The following is a 16,218-nucleotide window of genomic DNA, read 5'->3' on the forward strand; positions in this document are numbered from 1 at the left end:
CGTTATTTTTTCTTTATGCTCGCAGACCCGACCATTTGCCATTCATCTTCTGAATAACACCTTGGGAGCTCCTGGTTTCCCCAGCACCAGAACCGCACCTGGTCGCTCAGCCATGGAACAGAACTTGTGCGAAATTGTCATTCATACTGTAATGGTGCTCCAGTGTATTGATCATGTGACCGTCTGTGAGCCACTGCGACTGATGATGGAAAATCCTGCCGCTTTAAGGGTACAGTTATTTCCTCAAGGCTTCTACCAAGTTGATGATTTAAGCCAATCGAATATCTTTGTTATCTTTGTTAACAGCTTATGCGGTTCCGTGTTCAGGTCACATACCATTTCCATCTGTGCTATCCGTACAATCCGAAAAGATTATGCATTACGAGTTCTTAATGGCTGTGTCAACATTTATCGGCAGCTCCATCCGAAGCCTAAAACGCCTGCATCCACATACACGAGATTTTTGGGTGACCAGGTTGCTAACCATTTTTTTGTTCTTAGAACGCCTTTTTACCCACAATGCCAGAGGACAACCTTCAAGAGGCGATGGCAGGGATGCGGGATACTGGGGCGTGGTACCGTAAGTGATCAAAAAGACGTTAGCTCTGCACAGCATAGCAATTATTTTACCTTTTGGGCCCCCGTCCCATTACGTCTTAATTATACTTTTTTTTTTGATAAAGAATTTCCTTCACTTCAATGTAGGCATTCCGTACCAACTTAATTTTCCAATAAGTAGGTAGTACCTATAAATGAGTGAGCTACGTCTGTTTTTTGTCTTTTTGTTTTCTTTTTTTCGAGCTGAAAACAAGGCAAAATGGATCACAAAGCCAAGGCGGATACGAGAGCTCCGTGCATGTGCTTTAATTACTATCAACCCTTTATCTTGAACCGACATTTTTCGTTTCTTGCTCTGTATTCTGACTCGTTCATTGCCTTGCTCTCCTATTTTTTCCCCTTTCTTTAGAGTGCCCCAAAGGACATCCGTATTACATCGGAGATGTAAGTATTACATTAACGAACGAAAGTCAGGGTATACCAATATTAGATATGAAAAATGACAACCGCTTACCGGTGGCTCAGTTGGTTGAGCATCGGGCTGCCAGCATGCGGGAGGTTGTGAGTTCTACTCCGGCCGGACCAACACTCAGGGTCTTAACATTACTGATGAGAAAGTGTTGCCTTTGTAATTCCATCTGCAAATGGTTAGACTTCGAGGCCCATAGGCCCCGTCTCACATCACTTGCTTGGAACGTTAAAGAACCCACACACTGTTCGAAAAGGGTAGGGGACGTAGTCCCCGTTGTGGTGGTCTCTCACTTATTCTGTTCTGCGGTCACCTGTGTAAACTACTTGTTTTACAGTTGAGATTGTAAACTGCACGGCTGCCACTTACGCCGTAACAGCAGTCGGGCAAAGTTCCCCACAAAGTTTTGTACATTGACCCTGAAAAGCCCCTACAGGAGTGGTTAATCACTTGTTCAATCATTCAATCGATCCAACCCTTTTTGAGCCAATCCGCTGTTTCTTCTTTTGTGACTTAATTTGACAGCAAGTTACAGTCTCTTTTTGTACCTGTTCCCCTAGAATTCCTTGTCCTTTCAAGTAATGGCCATTACAGATCATTTCTAAGTTTCGTTACACTTCCTGATGCATACTGTGTCTTGCCTTGAACACCGCTGCTCTACCGACTGAGCTACAAGGTCAGACGGGAGCAGGGAATCGTGGGAATTGAAGATTTCAAATATGTACAAGTACAGGGAAGGGTTACGTCCCCATCACCTCCTCCCGTCTGACCTCGTAGCTTAGTCGGTAGAGCAGCGGTGATCTAACCCGAAGGTCGTGGGTTCAATATTCCCACCCTGGTCAGAGTTTTTCTCTGTCCTTGTGTGGGCCCAATTCCATTAGCAGGACTAATGCTCACATAGTTTACATAGCACTTCGTATTACCCTACAGTAGTTAATTCTGTTTAAGTATAAGTGCTACACGGCCAACATTTGCAAAAATGTTACCCTTCGATGTCTTTGGTTAGCCAACTGTGGTTTCCTTTTCTTTGCAGTGTGGTCGTCCTGTGGAAGTTAAAGTTTGTCCTGAATGCAAAGTCAACATCGGTGGGACTGGATACAATCTTTCTCAAGGAAATAGAGTTGCTCAGAGGTATGTGCTGTTTCATACTCAAACTGGATCAAATGTATTCACACGGCGACATTTTTCAGATATTCTTACTTTTTCGCCATTTCTTTTTTCAGGGATGATCGCACCATGACAGGTCACGTGCTCGGGCATCCCACTGCAAAACCTAAGAGTCTTGTTTCAGAGCGAAACCTCTCACCTGTCGTTGTTGGCATCACAAGAATCCTGATGCATTGCGCTATGATTGAAGGAGCCTGTCGCCAACCGCAGGTATGCTAAAGACGTTCACAAGGCATAATTGCAATTTGGCAATTCTAAACGGCTTTGATTTGATAAGAGAAGGGATTGAAATTGTCAAACGTTTCTCACACAGCTGTAAGGTTAATTAACCGTGGCAGTCAAATTGTTTTTACTCTGAGCTGTTAAGTGGGCCAAAATTTAGTTTCAACTGTTGTGCTGAATCCATCATCAAGGCCCTCTTTAAAATCATTATTACGCCCTTTAACTTTGTACGATTTTCATTTAAACCTGAGAATATCTTGATTGTCCTTTATTAGGATGTGGCCTCCCTCATCAATCCCAGAGTTCCTCCTGAAGCATTGGCACGCTTTTTGTGGGATCACCTGCAAATGGATTTGGAACTTCTTGCTAAGAGCCTGGGGAGGAGTGTGGACGATACAATCCTGTGCATCCACATGATCCTTGCATATATGACTGCGCATGTCTCAGATCGTAAGTTGCCAATTATTGCAAAAAAAAACTTGCCAGTAACGTTTTTTTTTTTGTTTGTTTTTTTTGCCGTGTTTGTAGATCATGGTATAATGGCTCATAACCCATGATGGCTTATTATATCATTCCTCGTTCCTTTAAAAAGTGAATTAATTTTCCGCAATCCCGTACCTCACTCTTTTGCTTTCTCTTGACTGTAACTTAGTTTAACAATTTGTGTTAACCTTTACAGCGGTTATCAGTGACGCGCGCGTGAGAGCTCACAGATAACCTTTGCTCTCCGTAGAGGCGCCAGTGGTTAGAACATCCAGCTAGATCTTTGAGAGATTTTGTTTCAAATCCCATCTGCAACTCAGATTTTTTCTGAGTTTCCTTTGGCTGTCAGATATTCTTTGTGTCTTTCATAGTTGATGTATTTCTCACAGTTTGGAAAGTCGGAGAGTGGCTCTTATCTCTGAAGCTGAGTTTGACTGTTTGATGCGTGTATGAGCCATAATTGTGTTGATTTGACTGACTACGTAACTGCCTGACGTAGGTCTTTTCAAAGGCCATAGATGTTCTTCCTTCACTACAGTCTCCAGTAGCTCAGTGTGTTGAGGCATCTAGCTAGATCTTGGAGGGACATGGATTCAAATTCCATCTACGACTTAGATTCTTTTTTGGTCATCATATGTTTTTTTGTATCTTGAGAATTTGCATTTTAAATGATTCCGATTTTTCCAGAACAACAAGCCATGGTTGTCGCGCCTAATCTGACGTCTAAGGAGTCCCGGAGGGATTGGGAAACAGCGTTCAACACCAGTATTCTGACTCCTACGATGACGGTAGATCTCCCTTGTCTTTTGTTTCTTTTCCTCCTTTTAATTGTTTTGCAAATATTGAAGAGTTTGATAGTCTCGACATACTTTGTTTCAGAATCTCGAAGAACGTATTCAATATTGCTTGGAGCTGCTAGTTGGCGACAATCGACTTGGTAAGTGGTATGTTTACATTCATGTCGAAAGTTGATCTAACGACAATACGCAGTCAGTGGAAGCTTTCAAAACGGCTGTCAGATGCCATGTTTAAAATAAAACGCTATTTAGCGCTTGCACCTTGTCTCGTATTTCAACACTAACACATGCACATTTGCACATATGCGGTGATGGGTTATGCCTTTTGCAGATCACACAATTGGAATTCAATTAGAATTAGAATTAGAATTAGAATAGAATTAGAATTAGAATGAGAAGAAAGAACGACCGTAACGGCTACAAGAACTTCACCTAAAAACTTCGACTGCGAAGAACTTTGAAGTGATCGAATCTAAATTGTGTTACCAACAAACAGGCATAAACGGCGTGCAGATTTAGAGAGAAAATTGAGGATTTATCGTCGTGTGCTCACGTCCGAAATTCAAATTCACTCGTTATTTCTCGCTGTTCTTGCAAAAAAATTTATCAAAATGTAAAACGCACGTTTGAACTCGTTGTTTTTGCTCAGCAACCTTTTGTGGTGTTTTCGCTCGTGTTGTTTCTTAAGCTCTTTACTTGCGTAAACAACGATTAACGTGCTTCTTCATGCTTCAGTACGTGAACATTTTTTTCTAGGCAACAATCCCTTGATGCGGCAACTCTATGAAGTGGATGTTCCTCCAGATACTCTCACTAGCGGCATATCACCTTCCTGTCCAGCCCTATGGAGATACCGGACTCAAGTCACCCTAGACCACTTCTCACACACCTTTCAGCAAGAAGTTCTCTCCACCGGTGCTGACAAGAACAAAGTGTTAGCAGAGTTTTTGCGACAGGTAAACTAACCACCGCAGCACAGACGCAGCCTCCAGAGGTTATACAACTGCTGCTTTGCTTAAAAAAGTCCGTTTTCGATTTTCTTGGTCGGCCGTAAAAGTTATTATTCTTCACCTTCCAGGCATCTTACTCTTGGCAGCCATTATGAATGCGGGTAAATCAGAAAATTGCTCTCAAAGGGAAGATTCTTCTCGAAGAACAGCGTCCAATTTTGCGGAGCGCATGTCAAGCAACCATACTCAAAATGGAAAAAATTGACGAATTTAAAGAATTTTCTTCGATAATCGAACTTAGAGCTAAGTAACTTTTCCAAAATAATTAACTCACTGGAACCAATTTTAGTAAGGGGAAAATAAAAAGCATTTACCAAGCACTATCCATGTCACTTTACTCTTTTGGAATTCATCTTTAGGAACACAAACTTCGTGCGCTTCGCTTCTTGCCTGATATTGTGAAATTACAGCGTCTTCTCATGGACAAATTTCATCGCCGAATCGACAGAACAGAGGCAGAGAACATCAGGATACGAGATTTTCTCAAAAAGATTCCTTCCAGTAAGTCCGATAACGTGCTCATCACAGATGTGGGAATTCAATTGGTCTTTGTGAAGGTCCCCCCCCCCAACCCTTACCCTCTGGAAACAGGCAAAGAGTTTTGTGATGGAAACGATTTATTTGTTTAGGGTGTTTTCGGGAACTTCTTTTCTATCAGTTTGAAATCACGGCCGTTGATCTTGTAAACGAAGACCAAGAACTCATTTCACTCCGTTCTCAAGATGACAAAGAAATGTACTGAAATGTAAAACACACCGAAGAACGAACCAAGGTATTTTTGCCCCTGAAACGTATTATTTAGTAGCGTTTCTTTACTGTCGATGTCATCGTTGGCAAAGCCAAAAATTTTATTTCTTTGTACTGGCTCTTATCATCCCCGGATAATCCTTACATGCCAACAAAACGATGTCAGTCCTTCAAGAGCGTTTAAACCTTTAAAAGTAGATGGTGTTTCTTGAAATAACTTTTTTCTTTGTTTGTTTCTTTTTACAGAATCGGCGAAAGATGAACTCGCTTTTCTGATAGCGAGTTTCAACAAAGCGTGGAATCATGTGCGACAAAGTCTTGACCAGCAAGGTATGTTTTAATTTGACTCTTAAGTTCTAAATGCGAGGTGTTTTTTTCCTTTTGTCGATGATGACTTGAGGATAGTTGGAAAGGAGCACTCGACCAAAAAACACTGAGAATTGTGATAACGACCATTAGAAAGGGGTTCCATCGCAGAACCTCAGTCACTTCAACCTTAAACACTTGCAGTGAAACACAATCTTAATTATCCTGATTTGCAACTGAATTTCAATGTGTTCTAAGAGTCAGCGAGTGTATTAGCAACTGGATGGCACAGATTATATCAACATTATGTCATTGGAATCTCTTTTTATCGAAGTGCCAAAACGTTGGGAAATCTGGTTTATTATAACGTGGTGTCGTTGTATCGGGTCCCTTTCCGTACCACATACACTTAGATGTGCGAAGAAGACTTTCGTTAAGGACGCTCGCGCCCAAAACTTTCCCGCGTACAGATTTTTTTTAAACTTACCACGCAGAAAGGTGATGATCTACTTTTGCGAAAAAAGCAAAAAAATTGGGGGAGGGGGGGGGGGGGGACGGGGGAGAGTCACCGTGATCGTTTTCGAGATCATTAGGTGCACTTTTAGAAGATTGCGTTACTTTAAGACGATCTTAGCTTACAACTGTCAGCAATAAAAAAGCTACATGAGTGAAATTTAGATCAGGTAAACGTACTCAGTTCAACATAACTAATATAACTAAATTAACCTTTGCAGCTGATGTCTTTTTCTGAGGTGAAATAGGCCTTGAAAACCGATACATATTAGTCTAAGAAAGAAAACTTCGGTCGCACGAGAGCATAAAAGGCCAAATATTTGTAACTTCGCACGTACAGATTTTTTTTGTTTTTTGTTAAAATGGACAAAATCAGGAAAAGACGTGACGTGACGTCTACTTTCATGTTCCATTCTTGTGGAAAATTTTTGCATCTTCAGCATCGTGTTTACCTGCGTGGTCTACGATGCATGGCGTGTGCGTGACATGTGCGGAAAGATGCGCAGTAGCAATGGGCGCGAACGTCCTTAAATCGTAGTATGCACGTCTGTTAAATCGAGGTCCCATTGTACTGTGACCGTACTTAACTTGCCTTTATTCAATCAGGGCGTCTTCGTCCCCCAAGTGACTTGTGTCAGATTCCCATGGATAACTCGCGCCCTCTGGCTTTGTTGCTACCCAGTACGTCTGGGATGGGTATCTGCTCAATGGCCCTGGTATTCTACCTCACCACGGTTCACAACGAATTCAACGAGCGATATCAGAATTTGGTTGGTGGAGAAGTGAAGTAAGTGTGAAGAAACACCTATCAAACATTCACTCATACCTGTATCTGTGCTACACTCCCTACCAGGCATGAATGGATGGTACAAGTGTGTTTGGTCAGATTTATTGATTCAAGAGCACTGCTAATTCCCGTTTTCTTTTCATCTCTAATACCTTGACTAATTCTATTCATGTTACTTTGCATGGACATTACAGAGTTACAACGTTTGCTTTTTAGCATAACAACATTATGTATTTTGGTTTGGTTATGGTTATCACGTAGTTACTGTTCAATGATTCCACTCTTGTAGTCACAGCGATTAGTCAGTACCCATTTCTACTGAAGAATAGCCCACTTTCGATATATTAAAATTCAATCCTAAACAAAAGACATCATCTCGAGACCCTGGGGAATAAATATAAGGATTTGTATGAGTTTATTCTCCAGAACCTCGAGATGATGCCTTTTGTTTAGGACTGAATTTTAATATCTCGAAAGTGGGCTATTGCACGGGAACTAATTCATGAAGAAATCCGTACAGCGCTTGTTGCGCTGGGCGCTGCCCTAATAGGTTATATGCCATGCAAAAGAGTTCTCGGTCCACCTACACACCAGACACGGTGTTCGTCCCTTGTCAAGCTAATGTGGAAATAAGTGCTTTCCTAATGCAGCTGTGTTGTGAGTGGGCGTAAGGGCTGTTGGCTAATATCTTTTTCCAATTAATCGAACCATCTCAGGGACCTCCCTCATATACAGCTGCAAGACGTTACCACATCTCAGCTGATTTCGTATGACGCAGAGAGAGACCTCCTGCCTCTCATCTTAGCTCAGTGTAACTACTCACTAGAGGTGGGCAAGGGAACATTGGTCCAGTACAACTGGGACGCTCTTGAAAGGCAGCTGATCGACAGGTTCATAGGGAGAAGACCACTGATTGATTTCAAAGTGAGTAAAAAGATACTAGTCGTTTGCTCACGTGAATTTAACTCTATTCTTATGAAAACACTATCTTGTGTAAGAATCATGGCCGAGTTAGGTAAAAGAAAACTCTACATTTTGAATTGCAACAACAACAAAGGCCTTAGCGGAGTTACACCTAAAGCCACTCCATTTAATTTTTGTTATTTTTCACTGAACATCCATTTGAGATAGTATTCAGTAGTTGTTTTCCAGAAAGTTTACAATCCCAGCTTGGTTCTGGGATGGTTTTTTTTTCAACAACTTCAGTGCTCGTTCACCAATGGCCCAATCTGAACGTATATACTTTTCTTTTGGTTGTTTGGTGCCCAGGCATATAACAGTCTCGAACTCTATAGGTCATAGATATCAATAGAAATACGTTATCTTTGAGTTAAGTAAAACCGTATACAAGAAGATGTCAGCTTCACTTCGCAACATGCAGGGCATGTATTTTTACGTTTGTTTTGCACGGGTTAGGCCTGGAATCGAGCAGAGTTAGGATGATACATAAATGGTAAGGTTTCCAAAAAACCCTTACAACGAAATACAGTAAACAGTGATAAACTAACGCCAAAAGCGGCGAAAGCTGATCATAATGACCTCTAAGGATATAACTGAGACCAAAAAGAAAGTCTGACGGACATACCCCACCGTCCGAGAGTTTAAAAAGAAGATGAAATCTGAAAACAATAATTAGTCCATTCTCGTTTCCAGATGCCAGCGTATCTCTTAGCCGGCGGAGCCTTCTCACGTAAAAACGAAGGGCTCTGGATTGGAAACATAGGAAATTCAAGTTTTTTTCATTTGTTGGCTTGCGAACATTAAATTCTTGAACCGGAAGTAAAACTGGATGATGTGGTGCAATGGGGTCTGCTGGTGCGATATGATTGGATTGTCTGTTAAAAACTGTATTACGGTACTTATAGTTTTAGTTTTAATAATGTCCTCTCGTCCTCAGCATCTACTTTCGCTGTTTTGATATCAACAATGTTTTGAGACATTTGTATAGAAGGTTTAGAGGGTTGTCTTGTTCCGGCCTAATCGACATTTTGCTAAGTTGAAGCCACTTAAAGTTTCACATAAAGACTCTTTGAATGTAATGCTTCTGAGCGCCGCCATGTTTAGTACTATTGACGATTCATGTATGAATTCGAGAAGTCCTAGAATCTGGGACCGCAATTCCTATGTCTCCAGAGCCCGTCGTTTTCTCGTGCGAAGGCCCGAACAGCTAAGAGAAACGATGGGATCTGGGAAGGAGAATTTGATTGGTCAAGCTATGGGAATTTTAAATTGAGTGTGCTTAATCTGACTCGCGCTTCTAGAAATAGTTACCATTCATAGGCGCCTTGGGCTTCTTGGTGGTTCCCTGATCAATTTTTTTTTTAATTTGCTTCAAATTCTCACTACAGGATGAAAGGTTTGCGTTCAGCAGAGAGATTCAGCTGGACTTCGTTTTTGCTGCTGTGAAAGTCAAAGTTCCTCAGGTATGAGAGCATTTTAAGAGAATGGAAAGGCTTTTTCCTGTGGATTAATGAAAATATAATCTAACTAAACTGCATACATTTTGCTTCCGCACAGATTCCGTTAAGTTCAGCTGTCAGCCGTCAAATCATAACCGATTTCCGATCTCTCACAGACATCTGTGACGTGTTATCATCTCTGGACATTGCCATTGGTTTCCTTTCTTCCACCGGTGGGAAACCCGATATGTTACTGAATGAGTACCTGGGAAGGGTACTACGCATGCCTCAGCAAAACAGTCTTCGGAGTCTGAAGGTAGTAATGACTTTTAGCTGATGAAGACACTCGACAGGATTGTCTAGACACTGGATCTTTGAATTAAATTTCTTAATCTACATTTATAATTCTCCAAACCAGAGTAACATCAACCTGGTTGCAGTGTGAACCCTAACATAGGGATAGGGAACATAGGGAACATAGGGATACCAGTATTTCAGAATAGAATTCTCCACTTGCACAAATCCCATAATACAACTCTTTTACCCCAAAAAAATTTGCATAGGCTCTGTTTTCGATTTCTCTTGGGACAACTTCATTTCCAAGGAGAAAGGTTGACATGTCGCGCAGTTCCGTTCCTTGGTAAAGAAGGCAACGATTTCTCTGTCTTTGCGCTATGTTCTCGCACGAAAAATCTGCATATGTGGTACCAAATAGCAAAAGCCAGGCTTTTTAAGCCTGCAGTTTTCTAGGACAGCAGTTTAAAGTTAAGGGAATTGCGCGCGAGAAGTTAATTTTCATGTTTGAAATTTCTTGTGCTATTGCAAGTATTTATATTTTTGCTGGCGTTTAAAATAGTTTATTCAGAAGATACCAATTCTCAAAGTACAAGCCGACTCGAGGATCATACATGACGAATAAGAAAGATCACAAGACTTCGTTAATAATTCTTTCCATATCATAAAATGTCCCTCTGTTTCGAGCGAGTTGCTGTGTCATACTTGCTTTATGCGCGAGCTCAAATGTCCAAATTTTTTGGCCATGGTTCATCTTTATTAACAAATCACCATGAATTTGTGTGAACTGTGACTTTGTTCTCTTCGTAGGCCCAGCAGTGTTGTCAGTTACGTCATGTGATCGCCCTGTGGCGCTTGCTTTCCCTGGAGAGAGCGAAAATTCTAATAACACGAGGCCAGGTAAGGAGCTTAAGTGTTCCAAATCCTCAATATATCGGAATTTAGAAAATGAATTGACTAAGAATTTAAACGCTAAAAGATTTTTAAAATGCATTTAAAAAAGGGAACGACGTTTGGGCGCTACGTTACGCCATTATCACGTTAAAAAGTGAAAACGTGTAAGGTGTAGACAATACGTAAAATATTTTCGGGTCTTATTGGTATAATTTCCAAGGTACGAAACACCATAAGGAAAAAAGAAAAAGAAGAAATGTACGAAAGTGTCACGTAACAGTTTGGCAGGAATGGAGTAGGCTTGCGTGTTAAGAGAAGGCTTGATGTCCTTTATACACAACACCTCGTAGACTAAGCAATCAAACCTTTCAAAAGGTGGTCAGTCTGTTTTCTGTTGTTGCCATGCTGTGTTTCAAGGTGTTTCCCGATGGCTGAATAACGGTGTTCACTTATGTGTTGATATAAGTGCCAAGCAGTAAACCCGACATAATTTGCATCGCACAAATCACATTGGAATCATGAGTATACAATGCATTGGGTGTTGACGATCGGGGGTTTGTTTTCCTTGACACTCAAAGTTTGTGACAGTTTTCTGCTTGTAAAAATGGGTTTTACGTTGACATCGATCTTTGCTTCCAGAGATTAGATATCTTTGCGTACGCGATCGGCTGATTGCTGATCTTTAAAAGGCAATACTATATAAACAGATGGGTCTGCTAAAGGCATGGTGTGTATTTCATTATCTGGTTCCTGGCTGAACTTTTATATAGTGGAATCGACAATTTTTTTCGGATAGCAAAGCTTTGAAAACGTGGTGCGTAACTTGTTGCATTCTTTTACAAAGCCCTCTTTGGTGGAACATAGACAGTACGCACGGTTAACCATCGTGTTGTCTAGGCCTTTCTTGTATCTGCTGTCGACGTGGCTTTGGAAATGGATTAGCAGTCCTGTGTCGGTTGGTTTTCTGTAGACTTCAGTTGTTAGAGTGCCACCACATCTTGTCAAGCTGCCAAACTGTTTACGTTACACTTTCGTACATTTACTCTTTCTTTTTTCCTTATTGTGTTTCTTACCTTGGGAATTCTACCCAAAGGACCCGCAAATATTTTACGTATTGTTTCACATTTTATATATTCGTATTGCACCTTATACTCTTTCACTTTTTAACTTGATAATGGCGTAACGCAGCGCCGAAACGTCATTTGCTTTTTTACATGTGTTTTAAAAATCTTTTAGCGTTTCAATATCGGAATTTACAAGAAAAATGCGACTTAAGGGATGGGCGAGTTTTCATAGCTAAAAATCCATATTTTTGTGTGACACATCTTCCACAGAAGAACTGGAATTTTCAAATTGCAGGTTTATGTGGTAAATTCGAAAAGCGTGTTGTTTCGTTCACTGGAGGCAGTGTGGCCCAGTGGTCAGGGCGCTTGCCTTGAGATCCGGAGATCCCGGGTTCAAGACCCGCTCTGACCGCTCGTTGAATTTGATCCTGGTAGTCCCTGGTTCAACTTCCCAGCCGCACTTGTAAATAGCCAACTGGTTTGCCTCCAGCCAGTTGGGATTCTTAACAGTTGTTGTTCTGTTCTGTCGGTTCGTTGTGTTTCATTGGCCTTGAAAAGCCCCTATGGGGAGCGGTCAATTAAGTATGTATGTATGTATGTATGTATGTATGTATGTCAGAAGCCACGTGTTCCTGAATGTACGTCGCAATAGGCCATTTCCGAGTTCATGTCTGCCTCCTCTTCAAAGCGAGTCTAAGTGCGAAGTTTTTCTTATGAAAATTAGTTTTCATTCATATGTAAAGTAAAACTAATTACGATCACAAAAACGTCGCACTTGGACTCGCTTTGAAGAGGAGGCAGACATGAACTTGGAAATGGCCAATTCCCTTGTTTACCGAGAAGAGTAAGACTAACGCGGTTATTGCGTTACAATGGCGGCAAATAGGAACGTATTCGGCAGTGATTAACTTACGATTCGTCCAGATTGCATACCTTTTTTCGTAGAGATGCTCTAGATGACGAAAGGTTTCAAGTAGGAAAATGGAAAAAAATAAGTTATGGTCGATCCACGGACCGGAGCGTATGGAGCAATTCATGAACTTTACCCACCAAGCCGTCAACACCAGCAAAAATCTTCTTGCTTTAATCCATTTGCACATTGTAAACCGATGTGGGTTGAGTTTGCTGGTTCTCGACTCTGCTCCGAGAGGATTTATCCTGCTACTCCGGTTTTCCCCGCTTCTCAAAAACCAGCATTTGATTTGCGTTGCGTTAATTTGTTGATCTCAGTTTACAGTGTCCCCAATTGGTTCTCCAGCGCTAGGAGACTAGACACCTAAATAAAGTTCCAATCCTTTTCACATTGTGTTCATTAAGATATTTTACTCATTCAGACTCCTCCACCATTTTGTTTTGGTGCGCAGATAAAAAACATTTTTGATTCATGTTTACAATACAGATGATGTTTGCGTCATTTTGTAGGATCCCTTTGAACAGATTCCAGACAATTACAAGCATGTTATCCCTTCGAAACAAATGATGAAAGTCAGCAATAAGATGATGATGGTTGATTTGGATCGTTTTGTTTGCGAAGTACTGGAACTCATTCTACTCAATCTTAGGGTTGAGCCTAGACCTGGGGAGGAGGAAATGAGGTATTTACTTGCAGTTAGCGCATACCTTATTGAAATGGGTGATCGGTCGTAAGAATTGAAGGTTGTCGTGTTGTGAGAACAACACTTGTTCTGTGAGACTGACAGGGAAAAGAGAATAAGATGATATATGGTGAAGCGATAGTCTCCCCCCGATTGTCTTGTAGACACCTGACAGCTTTAGGAGGATTGTTTGTGGTTCTTTTAGGTTTTAATTTCGAGTGTCGAAAATAATTTGATGATTGAACAGTAAATTCGTTGTTGTTGCGGATTGGCACTACTGAGCAGATTATTGATAAAAAAATCGCGTCTCATTCTGAGAAATCTATTGCTAGTTTTCGCTTTTGTCGACGGGCATGTTTTTCAACTAAAACGAAGAAAATGTTTGAACAAGGGCAAAGTTCTCTTCCCAGAGATTAATTTGGGACTCTAACACGGTCGAAGTGTAGGATCCCCACAGATTCCGAAGGAATAAACGGATTTTAACACACTAGTAATCTTCCGTCCATGATATTTACCTCGCCGCTTTTCGGCTGGCTAAGCGTCCACCACGAGCCACCGAGTTTGAGTAGCCAATCAGAGCGCGCCTTCAAAGCTATCCACTATTTAAGTATATACTACATAAATTTAACAACTTTCATAATCTTCATGTGCTCGCTCTTTTATCCTACACATGCGTATCTCTTTTACACAACTTATAAGGAGGATGGGGAGGGTACATTAGAAAGGGAATACTACATGAAGCATCACACTGCCCCCTTTAAGACTACACTTTTGGACTGTATACATTTGCTGTGGGAGGCATAAATCTCTATACTGCGACTTGCAAGTCAAAAAAGAGCGAACCTTGAACTAGGCTCACCACTTACAATCAGTCAAGTTTAAGACATCAGCATTCGCATAGATAACCCAGTACTAATTCAAGCATATCATCTCTTTTCTTAGCTTGTGTGACTATATACAATGGCATCTCGACAACAAAGGACACGATCCAATTCAAGGACTCCACGAATTGCCGCAAAATGTGCAGCTTAAAAACGTGATCTCTGCGTGGCGAACATCTGTTGCGTTGTGTGACGATTATCACGACAAAAGAGAGTCTGCATCGGCTTAAGGCTATTATTATTATACGTCACTTCCTGTTGTTTATTATTTTTTTTCTGGGTCAATTCCTGTGGTTACGCTGACGTTATTTGAACATCTGTTACTTTCAAACGAGTAGCAGCATCTGCATCTGCTGCGTTTTATGATGTCTTTAAGTCGTCTTTTTTAACTCTGCACTTCTTTGCCCAGATTAGGAATGGGACATCTTAATATTCTTAAATTGAATTTTTGAGGAAGGCGAGAGATATTTGTGGAATTGCAATTTTACTTTTGGGGAGCTAGTTGTTGTTCTTTTTTCAAGAACGGCATCGAGTATCCGTCTCTATCCCTCGAGATGAGAAGATGATTCATTTAAGGAATTTTACCAAATTTGCACAAATAAGAAAAAAGCCAAAAAATTACAAAATGCAACATTATAGACTCATGCAAAAGATGAGCAATCACTGGGAAAAAGCTTTTTGTAAAGTAGGAACAAATCATAGCTTACACCAAAAAAATAGACGTCATGTTCGTTGTTACAAATTCGTCCATAGGGTAGAAATGAGAAAGTACCTCAATGTTTTGTGTGGTTGTTTTGTTGAATGCCCCCATTAAACTTGGAAATGTATCCTTTGTGTCTCTAATCAGCGTAATACTAGCCCAATAAGTAAATAACTGTAATATTATTTCACCATGTTGTAAAGAATTGGCTGTTTTTTAGTATTTTGTTGAATTAGCGAACCACGTGATCAGATTACCTTGTCTGAGCTTCACTTCAGAGGAATAAGGAATCCCACTGACCTCAAGGTATCGCAAGGACAAATCACCCGAGGTGGACATGATTTCGAACTTCTTCATTAAAGTACCGCCTCGGTTGATAACGGCGCATTCTAAGGTCCCAATAGCCTATGGGGTATAGAAAGAGACCTTATACGGGCAAGAAAACTTGGGGTCAAATTTCTGTGTGGCATTAGGTGCCGAAAAGTACTGGCCTGACAGAGCAAAAGGGATATGCCACAACACCATATGAAACGCGTAGTGGGAGGTGATTCATGGAAGACCGTCTAATCTGTAACCAGCTCCTGAGTAGATGCCGTGAAAATTCCATTGATCGTTCAGATTGGAGCGCACGTGTTCGATGGCTGTCTGTGCTTGAAGTAAGGCTTTCTGAGGATCCATACCTAAAATTACCAAGGAATCGTGGGCATGAGTACCAGAAAACCATAGCAAGACGTGTTTAGGATAAAAACATATCAAGTACGGAAATTTCATGGTCTGTCTGCGAATACAACCGCACCTCATCCAAGAAAAAAACAATACTGGGAAACGAATGATAACCAGAACAACGACCTTGGGAGATAACAGGAAGCCTCGGTTACGAAACGGTGTTGCCCTCTATGACGTTTTCCTTGGGTACACCATAAACGCTCTGGTTTTCCAACCTCACGAATTTCTCGAATTTGAAAAATCTTGCAACCGACATCCAGGGTATGCCGACGGAAACGAAACTGTTCTTTTTTTGTTGTTGTTTTTTTCAATTTGTGAGTCATTGTGTTTATTGCATTCCTTAATAGTTAACATCTGTCATTCCTTGGCCTACCTTAATTAATCTGCAGTGCTGTCCAGTCAGGACTTCCTCCCATCCAAATAGATTCATGTTTCGCAATAAGTTCCTCCAGTTCTTTGGTAGAGATGTCCTTAGGACACGACCCAACGCTTTTGTTAACCGGGTGGTCAGTGGCCATAACTCGAAGGCCAAACGGTGTATCATTAATTTCAAGTTCTTTTGACAAATGCGACATTATCCTGTAAAAGGTAAATATAGTGTTTATA

General features: G+C 41.0%; 1 protein-coding gene across 1 annotated transcript in view; it reads left to right on the forward strand.

The window, feature by feature from the left end:
- The window catches only part of LOC138013504 (E3 ubiquitin-protein ligase rnf213-alpha-like), a 51,264-nt gene extending 36,251 nt beyond the window's left edge, over positions 1-15,013 (forward strand). The window contains 18 exon segments of the mRNA XM_068860592.1: positions 26-229; positions 502-580; positions 968-1,002; positions 2,061-2,158; positions 2,251-2,404; positions 2,692-2,866; positions 3,587-3,687; positions 3,779-3,836; positions 4,453-4,652; positions 5,066-5,207; positions 5,700-5,783; positions 6,879-7,059; positions 7,776-7,983; positions 9,408-9,482; positions 9,577-9,774; positions 10,563-10,652; positions 13,133-13,305; positions 14,248-15,013. Coding sequence (XP_068716693.1) covers positions 26-229; positions 502-580; positions 968-1,002; positions 2,061-2,158; positions 2,251-2,404; positions 2,692-2,866; positions 3,587-3,687; positions 3,779-3,836; positions 4,453-4,652; positions 5,066-5,207; positions 5,700-5,783; positions 6,879-7,059; positions 7,776-7,983; positions 9,408-9,482; positions 9,577-9,774; positions 10,563-10,652; positions 13,133-13,305; positions 14,248-14,416 — 2,424 coding nt within the window. The 3' untranslated portion in view covers positions 14,417-15,013.
- Positions 15,014-16,218: the final 1,205 nt, after the last annotated feature.

This window comes from Montipora capricornis, chromosome 8, assembly GCF_036669925.1.
Source record: "Montipora capricornis isolate CH-2021 chromosome 8, ASM3666992v2, whole genome shotgun sequence".
In the NCBI taxonomy this organism is placed as follows: Eukaryota; Metazoa; Cnidaria; class Anthozoa; order Scleractinia; family Acroporidae; genus Montipora; species Montipora capricornis.